The sequence below is a fragment of the Mauremys reevesii genome, linkage group 3, assembly GCF_016161935.1.
Source record: "Mauremys reevesii isolate NIE-2019 linkage group 3, ASM1616193v1, whole genome shotgun sequence".
Taxonomy (NCBI): Eukaryota; Metazoa; Chordata; order Testudines; family Geoemydidae; genus Mauremys; species Mauremys reevesii.
In genome coordinates, this window is record NC_052625.1 from 196,896,880 (window position 1) to 196,912,102 (window position 15,223).

General features: G+C 44.1%; 1 protein-coding gene across 1 annotated transcript in view; it reads right to left on the bottom strand.

Moving 5' to 3' along the window:
* Positions 1–15,223, bottom strand: part of PKHD1 (PKHD1 ciliary IPT domain containing fibrocystin/polyductin) — a 306,693-nt gene that overhangs the window by 127,248 nt on the left and 164,222 nt on the right. Inside the window, exons 28-29 of the mRNA XM_039532757.1 lie at positions 13,570–13,747; positions 12,892–13,087 (exon numbers count right to left, since the gene is read on the bottom strand). Of these exons, the coding sequence (XP_039388691.1) occupies positions 12,892–13,087; positions 13,570–13,747 (374 nt within the window). The remainder of the gene's footprint in view (positions 1–12,891; positions 13,088–13,569; positions 13,748–15,223) is intronic.

Consider the following 15,223-nt stretch of genomic DNA (forward strand, 5'->3'; position numbering starts at 1 on the left):
GGAACACAGCATCATCTTGGGGAAACACAGCAACCATGTATCTAAATGAATGACAAGTAAAACACTTCCCCATGGTTGTTGGCATCCTTTTGTCTGCGAGAGACCATGGGAATTGCAGTCTATGATGCAGATGGTTTGCAATGTCTCATGTGACTGAATAGGCCAATCCAAGATTTGCATGATCTTTGGCAGTTATTGCAAATGTCTGTATCTTGGTTGGGAGCTGCTTGCTTCCTGCGGGCTCAAGCCAGCTCCTGTTATGGACTTTGATACCCTCATGGAGACGATGATGCCACTTTTTATGATCACTTGCCAAGATTTCCCATTGGTCAGGATCAATTCCAAATTCCTTCATGTCTCGCTTGCATGCGTCTTTATAGCGAAGCTTGGGATGTCCTGTTGTTCTTGTTCCCTCTGATAGTTCCCTGTATGGCATGTCCTAGAGCAGTGGTTCTCAAACTAGGGCCGCCGCTTGTTCATGGAAAGCCCCTGGCGGACTGGGCCGGTTTATTTACCTGCCGTGTCTGCAGGTTCGGCTGATCGCAGCTCCCACTGGCCGTGGTTCACTGCTCCAGGCCAATGGGGGTTGCAGGAGGCCGCCCTTCCCATATCCCCCATTGGCCTGGAGCGGTGAACCGTGGCCAGTGGGAGCCATGATCAGCCAAACCTGCAGACACGGCAGGTAAACAAACTGGCCCGGCCCGCCAGGGGCTTTCCCTGAACAAGCGGCGGCCCTAGTTTGAGAACCACTGTCCTAGCGAATGCATCCGTCTTCCAACCTACTCAGATGGCCCAGCCAGCGCAGTCATCTTTGCTTGAGCAGTGTTGTCACAGTTGGTAAATTTGCTCTTTGAAGAACCTCTGCGTTGGTGACTTTATCTTGCAATTTGGTGTTGAGTATGCAGTGTAAACAACGTAGGTGGAAACTATTAAACTTTTTCTCCTCATGAATGTAAGTTGTCCATGTTTCCCCACCATACCTGAGGACGCAAGTTTGGTACACTAGCATATTGGTTTTGATAGTATGCTTTGAGTTGTTCTGTGCTCTTTTACTTAGTCTGCTCAAGGTGGTGGCAGCCTTTCCAAAGCGAACATTTAGTTCTTCATCCAGTAAGAGGTTGGTGATCACTGTAGAACCTAAATAGCTGAACTTTTGGACTACTTCTAGCTGGTTTGCATTTAAGGTAATTGGCAGATCTTGTGGAACCCTCTGTCCTAATACAACTGTTTTCTTGATGCTGATGGTGATAGAAATGCCTGACAGGTACTTGAAAGGCAGCCCATGACTTCTTGTAATAGATCTTCATTGTGATCTATGAGGGCAGCATCATCAGCAAATAGAAATTCCCTAATTATCACCTTTTTGACTTTGGTCTTTGACTTGAAGAGTTTCCCATCTGATCTTGTGTGGAGATATACTCCATCTTTCATATCCTTAAATGCACAGTTCAAGAGTACTGAAAAGAAGATTCCAAAGAGTGTAGGAGCAAGAACACATCCTTGCTTCACTCCGATTTTCATCTCAAAACTGTCTGAAGTGGACCCGTCAAACTGGACAGTTGCTCGCAAATAGACCTGCTCTGCTGACTGTGTTGAATGCTTTGGTTAGATCCACAAAGGCAATGTACAATGGTTGGTTTTGCTCTATGCACTTTTCTTGGAGTTGATGTAGAGAAAATATCATGTCTATAGTTGATCTTCCAGCCCTGAATCTGCACTGTGATTCAGGGTATACATGATTCACCAACTGCTGTAGGCACACTAAGATGACTTTTGCTAAAGCTTTTCCTGCTATACTTAGTTGCAAGATACCCCTGTAGTTGTTGCAGTCACCCTTTTGCCTTTATTTTTATACAAATGATGATGTTTGCTTCACACAGCTGTTGTGGTACCTCACCCTCTTTCCAGTATTTAAGTAGCAGCTGATGAAGATATGGTAGTAGGCTGTCTTTCCCACACTTGAGGATTTCTGCTGGGATGCCATGTTTTTCAGGAGCCTTGCCACTTGATAGCAAATCAATGGCCTTGCTTAGCTCTTCTACACTGGGCTCCACATCTAGCTCTGGCATGACCTGTAGAGTTGATATTTGGATCAGTGATTCGCAGGCGATGTTTCTTTCTTGTGCGTAGAGCTCTGAATAGTGTTCAACCCAACAAAACAACTGCTTGCTTTTATCTGTAATGATTTCACCTCTGTGCAATTTGAGACGGGCAACCTTGTTGACAGTGGGATCTAGAGCTTTCCCCCATGGTAACTTTGCAATAGTCTTTTAACTTGATTCCCTACTTGCCAATGTGAATGTCCAGTAGGCAAATGCCCCTTTTACCACATCACTTCTGTCTTGTCCCTCCGCTAAACACAACTCACGGTTTGGTGTCAATGGGTAGCGTAGTCCCAGAGTACTGAGGTGCACTTGGGCAGACTTGCCTCCAATCCCTTGCAAAATTCTGCCAGGTCCTGTCCTGAGGCTCCATCACTTAACCCAACTACAATGATTTCAGCTTTATTTGGTTGCTGGATAGGAAGAACCCTACCAGAGAATTTACTCACCTCTGCTGTTATTCTCAGTGGCTTCAACAAAGAGCCCACTCTGCATTGCATCCCCTCAAGAAGCTACCTTGTGGGTTTCAGCAGATAATTGTCCCCACAGTACAGACGCCTCAATAAAGGGAAATCAGCAGTGATGTAGGACCCTTGAAAAGACCCTTACTACTAAAGATGTGAGCTCTTGCCTCAGTTCCAATTCCAAACCAATTCTGAGTGTGTGTACAGTTATGGTGACTCCCAAGTATCACTGGAGGAATTCTGGGTAAGAAGCTCATGCAGATGAAGTGCTCACTGTAGCCACAATTCCCACTGTTCACCAACAGAGCGGGGAAGAGAGCTTCTTCTCCTCTGGAACTTCTGTCCATCTTGAGTTCTGAATAAATAACGTATGCAGATGAAGCAACTCTGTGACCATTCTTCCCTCATTCACCAAATAGGAACAAGGAGCTCTTTACCTTCTAGAGCAGGGGTAGGCAACCTATGGCACGGGTGCCAAAGGCAGCACGCGAGCTGCTTTTCAGTGGCACTCACACTGCCTGGGTCCTGGCCACCAGTCCGGGGGGGCTCTGCATTTTAATTTAATTTTACATGAAGCTTCTTAAACATTTTAAAAACCTTATTTACTTTACATACAACAATAGTTTAATTATATTATAGACCTACAGAAAGAGACCTTCTAAAAACATTACAATGTATTACTGGCACGCGAAACCTTAAATTAGAATGAATAAATGAAGACTTGGCACACCACTTCTGAAAGGTTGCCGATCTCTGTTCTAGAGCCTCAGGCCACAGGGCTGATCATAAAGCTATCTCCTGACCTTAAAATTGGTGAATCTAGAGCGGGGGAAAGGTTCCAAGGCTACATGACTATGCTCATAGCTCTACAGAAGCAATGTTACAAAGGAGAACTCCTACTAGCTAGCCATTCAAGAACACTCTTATCTTCTCCACAACATGCACCTTAACCTGACAATGGAAGTGCATGTCACCTTGTACTTTACCTACCTTATCTTTAAACAGGCCTTTGTCCTTTTAAATTGTGAGACCCACTTCTCCTTACCTCCCTTCCCATCTCCCAGTGCAACCAAGCTAATTTAGAATGTCTGAGGTCCATTAATTTTAAGTGTCAATAAATTAGTGGGAATAATCAAAATACTTGATTCTTTCTGATAATTACTATCTGATGTCAGTTTAAAACACTAGACTGAGTTAGGAGCATATGCTCCTATGCCGAATGAGGATTCCATAATTAAACAGAATGGGATTCCATGTGGGTTTTCCCATGCCTGATTAATTCGTAATCAGGTGCCACAACTCTGCTCTTCAGCGACACCTTGTTTCCCAATAGTTAATTACAGTCTGGTGCCATATTTGCAAAAGCCACTCTGAAGTGCAAAGTCGCCATACAGGGACTCCACTTAATAATGCCATTGAGTTTGGTCTGCCACTCTGCTTCTGTCTCTTGTGGAGATGGGTGTCGTTGTTAGGGTGCTAGCCTGGAGCACCGGGTTCAATTTCTTGCCCTGCTGCAAACTTCCTGTGTGAACTTAGTGTCTGTGCGCCTCAACTCCCCATCTGTGAAATGGGGACCAGGGCACTTCCCTAACTCCCAGGGGTGTTGTGAGGATAAACTGATTAAAGATTGCAAAGAGTCCTGTGGCACCTTATAGACTAACCGACGTATTAGAGCATGAGCTTTCGTGGGTGACTCTTTGCTGCTTTTATAGATCCAGACTAACACGGCTACCCCCCTGATACCTGATTAAAGATTGTGAGGCATTAGGGTGCTGGGGCAACATGAGTACCACGGAGAGATTAATGCTGTTCTTGTGGTACTGCTTCACCTCAGCATTAGTGGTCAGAAACAAAGAAAACCTTATTAGTAGAATTAATGCCAGAAAGATAAAGCTGGCAGTGAAAAGCCTGAACAAAAATATGTTCCTTTCACAAATGATGCCAGACTGAGGCTTAGTTCTAATTCTGTCAGGAATGAACTCAGCAGTAAAATAAGGTAAAAGGGAGGCAAAGGGTAATTTGGGTATAAACAATGAGGCAATCTATCATAACAGGAGAGAGCTGAGACGTAGGACTACCTGAAGTAACTTATTGTTTTAGGAGAATGGTTTAGACCATCTGCTGTAGGCCAGTCTATTCACTATTCATTTTCCTCTCATTTATTTCAGGGCAAATCAGAAATAATCCTGTGAAATCAATGGAATTACACCAGAGTATAAACAGTTGCAAGGTACAGGAGAATCCTACAACCGTGCTTTTGTAACAAGGTATGAAATATGCTCATCTGACTTGGTTACAACACACACACACACAGCTTTTTTCACAGTACATCCCGGTTTGTCTGATTCCCTCTGTTTGCAACAATGCATTCAGGGAAAATCTGGTCAGCTATCCCCATACTGCCTCAGCAGGGAATAGAATATCCAGCAGACATTCAGAATGGCACCAGCAACACATGAAACAGAGAATGCTGGGATTTCCCACCGCACAGAAAGCTCGGCACAAGGAGGATTGTTTATCGTTGCTACATAGACCTGGTGAAGGGGCCCTGTTTATACAACAGGTAACACTACTGCAGCCTGGTTACATGAAGACAACCAGATACTAGGCCAGGCCAATGACAAAAGCAGCTCCTGGTTAGCTGCCATGCTAACTACTCAAGTTGGGTGATAATCCTAACCATGCTTAGAGCTAACCACATCACTAACTTATCAGCTTGGTTAAAAACTACAGGGTTTGATTCTCTACAGCCTGGCACTTAATGTAATTATTTATGCTAGTGCAAGGCAAAGTAGGTGTAAAGCACAATCATGCTGATTGGAAAGCATTTTACACCCACTTCACTCAGGAATAAATGCCTACACAAGGTCCCATGCACAGGGCTGCCTGGGGGAGGGGAGGGTGGAGTGGGGCAATTTGTCCCAGGCCCCAGGTCCTGCAGGGGCCCCCACAAGAATATAGTATTCTAAAGTATTGCAACTTTTTGCTATGGAAGGGGCACCTGAAATTGCTTTGCCCCAGGCCCCCTGAATCCTCTGGGCGGCCCTGCCCAGGCAGTGGAGATTCAAGCCCAGAGAGCGGACAAGGACATAATTACCTAGTTCTCTGGGTGGTTTTGTTTATATATTGAGTATATTATCATCATTTAGGCAAGGAACAGGAAGAGATACAGGCAACACAGATAAAGGATGTCATTAGTAAACATTGGATTAAGGTGCCTCTTCGCAACATGCAGTTATAAGGCTCCAGGGCCTAGTTGTATAAAAACTTTATCAGGCCCATCAATTTTCTGTCTGATTACAGCCCTTCCTGGATGCTTGGGCTGTGAATCATACATAAAGGCCTTCTTGAATTCAAACTTCCTGGCATCTTCCTTCCCCTGGTTTAGGTCTCTGAGTTGATGTGAAGGAGGAGCAAAACAGTCTTTCATCAGCTATGTAGTGACAGAAAACTTGCCTGTGGTTATTAGAAAGTGTTGAAAGTAGGATAAATGCTCCAATAGCCTGACTTACAAATAAGAAACAACATTATGCCATTCAACATCAATAGGGCCGACATAGATCATGGGAAACATCAAAACTTTTAGAAATCACACTCAACTACAAGGCATCTGCAGCACTACGCATGAGACAGATCTTCCAAAGCTGGGGAGATGGAGATAGAATATTTGGTCAATTACTAGAAGGTGCCATATACTAGGGTGCTCAGAACTGTATTATCATATGGATTTGGATACCATGCTGCTGGGCAGCAATATAAAACCTTAAAATCTGGCAAACCAAGTCTGGCTTCCTCTCTTAATGGATTAATAATGGCTGCAGCAAAGACTGAGGCAGCATGAGCTTCCTCAATCTCCCATACTAATGAGCTTCAATCCAGAATTACAAGGACTATCTCTAAGAGTGAAAGAGTGTGGTTTAGTCTTCATTTTCTGATCACCACAATCCACTCACTTTTTGGCCTCTCCACTGAGGCTGCCAACGAGGATGACAATTGGTGCTGTGTGTGAGGGTGTTTTTACGTGGGTCAGTGATTGGGGCACCTGTCCGCTAGGAACTGAAATGAGAACACTCAACTCATTTCAGAGAAGTAAGGTTAAGATTTTGTCATGGTTATTTTTAGTAAAAGTCATGGACAGTCGCGGGCAATAAACAAAAATTCACAGGAGCTGTGACCTGTTCACAGGGGCGGCTCTAGGCACCAGCGGGCCGCGCGCCCGCGCGGGCATCAGGGGAGGGGCGTCATTGGGCTCGGGTGGCTCCGCGCCGGCGCATGCGCGGGCACGGGGCGGGAGGCGGACGACTGCCGGTCATGCGCGGCGCGTGGCGGCGGCGCTCCTCCGCCCACGCTCCTCGGCTCCGCTCGCGGGCGGCAGGCCGCAGGTCCCCGGCGGTCGGGCTCGCCGGTGCTGCGCCGGCGCGCCGCCCAGCGAGCTCGAGCCAGCCTCAGCCTGCCCCAGGATGCGAGAAGCGAGAAGAAGGGGACGGGCCGGGCGGAGGACTGGGGCGCGCGCGCGCGCGCTGCGGGCAGCGTGATTTGTAGAGCCGCCCCTGCCTGTTCATGACTTTTACTAAAAATAACAGGGGAGAGAGGGCTGGAGAGGGTAGGGGGAATGACAGCTGGAGCCCCATGGTGGGGGACTGACAACCACAGCCCCACTTCTACGGAAGAGCAGGGGACAGCTCTGACTTCAGCCTCGGCTGAAGCCATGAGGCAGGGACACACAGAAGCAGTTCTCACTCAGGCCCCATCAAAGAGGTGGTGTGTGGGGGGGTCACACACAGCCCTGGCTCCAGCTGAAGCCGCGGGTCAGGGAAGCATAGCCCCAGCTCCACCCCCACCGCTGATAGCTGAAGCCGAAGTCACAGAGGTCCAGTAAAGTCATGGAATTCGTGATTTCCGTGACTAAATCATATCCTCACATATAGGCCATTAAAAAGGGTTCAATAGTACTGTGACCTTTGGAAACTACTTACCCGGTCTGAATTCAAACTGGCTAGACGTTAAAGGCTTATTATTGCGTTACCAATCTCCTGAGCCATCCAGCTTCCCACTTCAAATCTTTCATCCAAAATGCCCCTTGAAACTTGGGCAATGAATATGAATGAAGCATCTTTGTTTTGCTCATACCGTAATTTTCAATGTAAAGAACAACTCTTTAGAGACCTGCTCTTCTCCTACTGAGATCAATGAAAACCTCCCTTTGGCTACAATGGAGTTTGGATCAGGCCTTAGGTATTTACAAGAAAGAATGATCAAAATAATGAAATTCAGGTTGCTTAAACTAATTAAACAGCAAACCTGGTTTGATGCAGCACCAATACAATGCTAAGCCTTGATCCTGTGTCACTTTACATGTGAGTAGTCCCATTGACTTCAAGGAGACAAGGTCCATATATTAAGTTCATTGGAAAATGGGCTTGGAGTAACTTGAAAAAGTTCAGTAACCATGTTCATAAAGTTTAAATCATGTTTTTGACAAATATTTCAACTAAAAATGTTTCAATTAATAAGCTTCCTTGTCTTCATTTTCAAGGCCCTTCACTGCCTATCCCCACCCTACCTATCATCTCTGATTCACTACTGAGAGGTCAACCTCCACCTTCATTCCCCAGTAATTAAATTTTCAAACAAGCACCTTCATGCGTTCTCCCATGCTGCCCCTTATGTTTGGGAGTTGCTCCCATAAAGATCTGCTAAGCCACCTCATTATCCACCTTCAAATCTCTCCTCTGAACTCTCCTTTGCCACAATGCCTGCAAAAAAACCCTAACAATCAGTTTGAGACCACTGTCTATCATGTTGACGAATATTGTCCCATTGCTTCCTGGCATTTCCCTGACCCCACCTGTCTATTTATCCATCTGGTTTGTCTTGATTTATACTTGGAGTGTAAGCTCTTTGGGGCAGGGACCATCTTTTTGTTGTACGTATGTGTACAGTGCTTACCACAAAAGGATCCTGGTTCAAGACTCTGCTCCCAGATGCTACTACAATGCAAATGTAATTAATAATGATAATAATAATGAAAAGGTCATAAAAATTGAAAAACAAATGAAAAATGGTTCTATCTTGAACTCTTTGAAATGAAAACAACTTTGTAATTTCAAAGGGTTTCACAACACTAGGGTTTTAAAATACATTCCACTGGTTATTTATATGGTGGTACTGCCCAGAGGCCCCAGTCAAGGATCAGGGCCCCATCCTGGTAGCTGCTGTGCACTTACATAATGAAAAAACAGTCCCTGTCTCAAAGAGCTGACAGTCCAAAACAAGCCATTACTGTAGTCTGCATAGAATACATCAGACTTAAAGATGCCACTGTCTGAGTTTGCCCCAGTCTGACATTTACCTCTCCACACTGTGACATGAGATCATCATGCCACAACGTGGCGATGTTGTGTCAAAACGCAGTCATGACGTGAGCCTGTGTCACAGTAGGTTAGTGTTTCATAGGGCCAGACAGTGACTACAGGACCCACAAATGCTCTCGGAGCACTTCTTTTGGGACGCAAGATGTCCTGGAGGAAAATAGCATCTTCCCACGTACACAAGGATGCATAGCAACCCTAAGAGCATAGTTACAGAGGTATGGATGAGAGTAGCCCCCAAATTCGTTCAGCACAGGCGACTACAACCCTCTTCCCCCAGCAGCGAAGGGGAATAATCTGCCCGTGAGCACCTTGTATTTTGAACTTCTGAAAAAAATCCTTTTTCAAAGGGCTGCATGGGAGTTAGTTAACAGGATTAATGTGCGTAGGTAGCAGTCAGCACCTTGGTTAACAGGATCATTGTACGTGTCCTCCATGCATCAGAAACACTGGATCCTGTGGGTTCCACTTATCGCCCATTATAATTATAATCCCTCCACATTAGGAGTCTTCTGCATTGTTTGTTCCACGCTTTAATTTCCAAACAAGGAAAGCACCGGGGCAGCTTAACCACCTTGTTCCCAACCTTATATTTTCTCGTCCTTTGTGTCAGAGAGCCTCATTCCCCGAAGACTAGAGCTTGCAGGATGCTGGTCAAATTCCGTGACCGATCAGACAAGGGGGGCGTAGAGAGCATCTGAGCTGAACATGAGCAGTCCCCAATGCTGGCTGAGGCAGATTCATTCAGCTGTTTGGCTTTTTTGAATAACAATATCTTCCCAGTTATTGGGTCGTTTTTTTAAATTTCCATTGGGGCTGAGCAAAGGGCTGTGTGAATTTAGGAGCCTGCCTCTGAATGAGCTGGCATCTGAGCCGTATTTACTGATGTTAATTTTGGATTTAATGCACCCCTGCCACTACCCAACAGTTTGCCCTAAAAAGCCTTTTAACTGGCACAAAGGGAGAGGGTCAAAAGTAAGTTGACCCCTGACAGAATGTACAATTATTAGAGAGAGGCGATACATGAGCAGCTGCTGGAACCCCACCGATACAGCAAAGTGCTTCCAAAAGTCAGAATATGAATAATACACTCAAGGTCTTCCCCCAGCTCTGCGAGGGCCTGCTACTTTCTCCAGGAAGAATTATAGCCCTCCCGAGCAGCTGCAATAATTGTGTTCCTATTATCCTAGGGACCTCCCCCTGACCACCCCCTACAAGTGTCCATTGTCGAGACGGAGTCAAGTGATTATACGCTCTGGCTGATGCTGTTTGGGCCCAGCTGCCTAACTGCTGACACACGAGCACCAAGAGCGCGGACTCGCGTCTGCAAGACGGGACTCTAACATACCAGACCTTTTACATAAGTCAAGCAGGAACAAATGATGCTTTATCAGCCCTGCTGACGGGGCAGCCCCCTCTTCCTTTGAAGTGGCGGCTGCTTATAGGCCCTTACAGCTTTTCCTCCTTAGCACAAGCAAACATCCTCCTTTTGATATGCTACATGCTCATTATCTCTGCCCCATTTAATGATTTTTGATTGAAGGGTGGCAGCTCAGTTGCCAAGAGAATAGTTAAAGAGGCTCCACACAGTCAGGCCTACAAGAAAGGCTTTCCTTGTGCAGCAGCCTAAATTTGGAATTTCTTAACAGTATGTTCTTGTTCTTAGCAGCAGATAAGGGCTGAGCGTGAAATTCTTAATTAAGCAGTAAATAGAGAGTAGGGTGTCAGCAGATGCAGCCAGTAGCCATGGAGACCAAGTCACATGAACAAGAGAACTGAGACTAAACATAGGCCTCAGGCTTGGATGTGAGTGACAGCTGAAGAATCCTACAAAGCTTGTAAACTGGATTAATTAGTTGACTAATTATTTCATATAGTTAAATGTAACAAAAATAAAAAAACAGCTCACAATGTTAAACAGCAGAGCGTTCCGAGGGCTAAAACCAAAAGTGTCGTTCTCTCTGTTTCAATTTACAGATTCATCTATTTTAAGGCTGGAAGGGACCACTGTGGCCATCTTGTCTGACCTCCTGCATAGCACAGAGCAGAGAATTTCACCCAGTGATTCCTGCATGGAGTCCAATAACCTGTGATGGAGGTTTTTTTTTTTAGAAAGATATCCAAACTTAATCTAAAGACTTCAAGTGCCGGAGAAACCACCATACCCTCATGTAGTTTTGTTCCAACGGTTGATAATCCTCACTGTTAAAAAGGTGTGCCTTATTTCCGATTTGAAATTGTTTAACTTTAACTTCCAGTGATGTGCACTAGAGTTTAGGAAAGCAATTAAGTGACACTTCAACACTACAAATCCATTCATTTCAGATTTTCTCCCTCACCACAAAGTTAGCTTTTCAGTAACAATATTATATTAGTGGTCTCCCAGTTATAATGTTAATAAAGTACTAGTTGCAGTCTAGTCAAATGTTCTCAGCATGGATTATAAATGTGAAGTAGAGGTGTTTTCATTCATTTGAACGCCAGACGTGAATCTTTTTCCCTGTATTAAAAAACCATGTACTAAATGCAACACAATCAGAATGCAAACAAGACGGAAGGAGGAATAGAAATGTAACCATTATGTTTGAGACTGCTGCGTGCTAAATGGTACATCATAGCTCACTATTGCTGACAGCATTAGTCAGATCTATTTCTTTAATGTCAATAACGTGCCAAGAAATGTGCCACGGTTTTTCAGCTTTCCCAGGCTTCCCTATTTCAGGGAAAATTTTATGCAGGGTATCCAAAGTGCCCAACTGTTGACATATATGTACTTGAAATAATAGGTCTTCAGTGAGGAATTATCATCAGATTTGCGTGTAGCTGTATGTGTCTTTTTTTTCCCTCCTTACTGTTAGTAAATTGCAAAGAAATCAAGATTTTTTGCTCTGTGATAGATGTCTAGCACAACCTTGGGTAGTCACTTAACTTCTCTAGGTTTTACTGCAATCAGATCATTGCAAATCAGAAGTAACTCAATAAAGTCAATGAAGTTGTATGAGTGTCAAAATGGTCTACGTGAGTCAGATTTAGGCCCTCTGTGTTTTAGCGTAGCTAAGGGTATGTCTACACTACCATGAAGTACGCTATCCGGGGGGTCTATTGCCGGCGTTGAAGCCTGCATCATGGTGTTCTCCCTGCTGTTTTTAACTGTATAAACTGGAATAAAGGGAGTGCAAGTACATCTGTGGGAGCTCCAAGTTACACCCTGGTTGCAGTATAGATATAGCTTATGTGTGAAATAGCAATGAGAATAGCTGCCTCCTAAGGGTACTGTGAGGTCTAGTAACTTCCGGTACTGCCATTATTAATCATGGTCCTAATCATTACTTCTCCTTTCACAACCAGAATTTAGCACCAGAGTGACTGATTTGCTGGAGAAAAGGATAAAGGGGTGAAAGTCCCAGGTTTTGAAGAGGTTGCCAATGCCAAATTGCAAAATTAGCAGGCATTGGTGATCACAATAAAGAACAGTCAATATTCACAATATTTAGAAATTATTTCTAAAAAAGTCAATGTTTTCAAACCCATGGGCCTACAAAACCACTGAGAGTTCACGATGTAAGAACCCTTTCTGCATATTAATAATCCTTAGTCAAAAAAAATACTCCCATGACTTTCAGTGGGTGCAGGATTGGACTCACAGCAAATGTCTCCTAAAACATTTAAGTTGGGGAATTTAAGAGATTGATAATGGACTCCAAAGCCTTTTCACCTCCAAAGCACCAGTTGCCAAGGCTCATGCTGTACCCTCCTTTGTGGATAACTAAGAGATTAAGGCCCTGACCCTGCAAAGACTTGGGCATGTACCTAACTTGTTATTTGGGTAGTCCTATTGACTTAAAGCTATGTCCATGCCTAAGACCTTGCAGATCAGGGCCTTTAATTGCAGATTGGCCACTCCTGAACTGCTCATTTGCACAAAGTTACATGTGTTAGTTGCATTGCACTTACCTAAATAGGTTAGCTTCCCCAATTTGCTGTTGAAAAACCAGTCACAGCCCTTGTTATGATCGTGTGAAGGAAGTGACTGGAGTGGCTGACCAGGCCTTGTCCCACAGAACACCAAGACCTCAACATAGGATGGGAGGCTCTCATGTTCCACCAGTAAGTAATTCCCAGCAATGAAGTTATCAAATGTAGCCGAGTACTAGATGGAAGGAAACATAATGAGCATGCATTTTCTTAACGAGTAATGGATTCTTTTGTCATTTGGTATCAGAAGCATAGAATGTTAAAACCTATGTATGATATGTGGGAAATGGATGCTAAATCAATCCTCCTGACCACATTAAAACATGGCTAGAAATTATGGACCATCAAAACCAAGCTTTGGTGGGTCTTAAGTGGTGCATAGGTCTTGTTCTGGCCCTATGCACTGGGGCGAACATTCACCAATAGTGCCTAGAATGCCCGTCCAGCTCAGACCAATTTCATAAAGGTGCCGGTGTATGTGATCTGAAGACTATCTTGTGTTCTTTTATGAGCATGCAGTACTTCTTCTTTGTTTGCCCATCCAGAACAATGGGAGGATTTCTCTTCCCTTGTTCCTTGATATGGTTTTGGTGAATGCCGTTCATCCATTACAAAAGCCATTTTATAAATAAATAAATAAATAAACAGCAGCATTACCTGCAGTTGTTTGCTGACAAAAGGGTTACCAAAAGTCAGAGTGTAAGTCTCCTGGTCCAAGAGCAGAGCCATCCAACCATAGGGGTTTGATAAAGTATCAGAGACATAATGGACTGTGGTTGTCTTATTATTACTATCAGTCACGGTTAAATTATAAGGAAAGTCTGGAGCCTCTTTTCTAGGAAAAGATACATTAAATCTGTGTTCAAACCCTTTGTTTAATAATATCATTACATTTTATTTGTTCTACAGCAGCACCTACAGGCCCCATCTGGGATGGGGGTACAGGCTCTGCCCTGAGGTGTTCATACTGTAAATAGATGAGAAAGACAAAGAGTGAAGAGAGGACAAAGGTGAAGTGACTTGTCCAAGGTTCCACAGAAGGTCTGCGGCAGAGCCAGGCCTGTTCGCTATTTGCTAGACCATGCTTTCTGAAGCAGGGAGTGCTGGTCTCCCACATCCTAGGTGCATGCCCTAACTGCTGGTCTAGTGCAGGTTGGGTATCTCTCTCTCTTGCTCTGTCATGCTCTCATGTTTTTTTCATGAAAAATTTCTAAAGGACTAATGTGGAATGAAAACAAGTTCCCAAAACTTCAACATTTTTCACAAGTCCTGTTTCCAGCCAGCTCCAGAGATTATTCAGTTGATTAACAGGCCTTCTACACAGTCATTTCCTAAAGCCAGAACAAGAATATATCTGAATTGTGTGACATCTAGGACATTACCTCAGTTTTTTTCAGTTGTTAGGACCTGATCCAAAGCCCACTGAAGTTAGCAGGATTCTTTCAATTGACTTCATTGGGTCCTCAGAAACATGGTCTGGAGACTATGGGTTCTATTCCCAGTTCTGTCACTTAACTTCTCTATGTTTCAGTTATTCCATCTCTAAAATGCAGATAATACCTAATTCATTAAGCTTAATTTACTGGAGTTTCTACCACCCTTTGAGATCTTTGGATGGAAAACACTACTGTCTATAAGTGCAACACATTAGCATTACATGTCTTTCCACAATGTTAACTTCTCGGGGGGGAGCAAATATATGAATAATATCTATAAAATGGCCATTAAACAATGGGAAGCATATGTCATTTAGGCTCACAAATATCTTTTTCAGCTCATGTACAAAGGAGGAGACTTGAAAGAGAGAGTGTGGATCGCATCATGGACCACTGTTTGGTTAGTCAACTCCTCACAAAACAGGTGACGATTTCATAGAACCATTTATCTGATCATCCAAAGAAAAACTCAAAAAACTACTTCTTCTCTAATTTCCCATTTCTCACCTAGCTCCAGTCCAGTCCATCAAAAACTACTCAACAATGTACAGTAATAATGACAACATTCATGTGTGTGTGACACATTGTCCTTAATATGACTGAATTCCAGTGCTAAAAAGAATAAAGTACAGCTTGGATTACTAGATTCACCCATATTGATTACCCCAAAGCTTTTACCATAGGACAGCCCTCTCTTACCCCTTATTGTCCCCCAAATTGTAAGAACATAAGAGCAGCCATACTGGGACAAACCAATGGTCCATCTAGCCCAGTATCCTGTCTTCCAACAGTGCCAATGCCAGGTGCTTCTGAGGGAATGAACAGAACAGGCAATCACTGAGTGATCCATTCCTGGTCATCCACTCCCAGCTTCT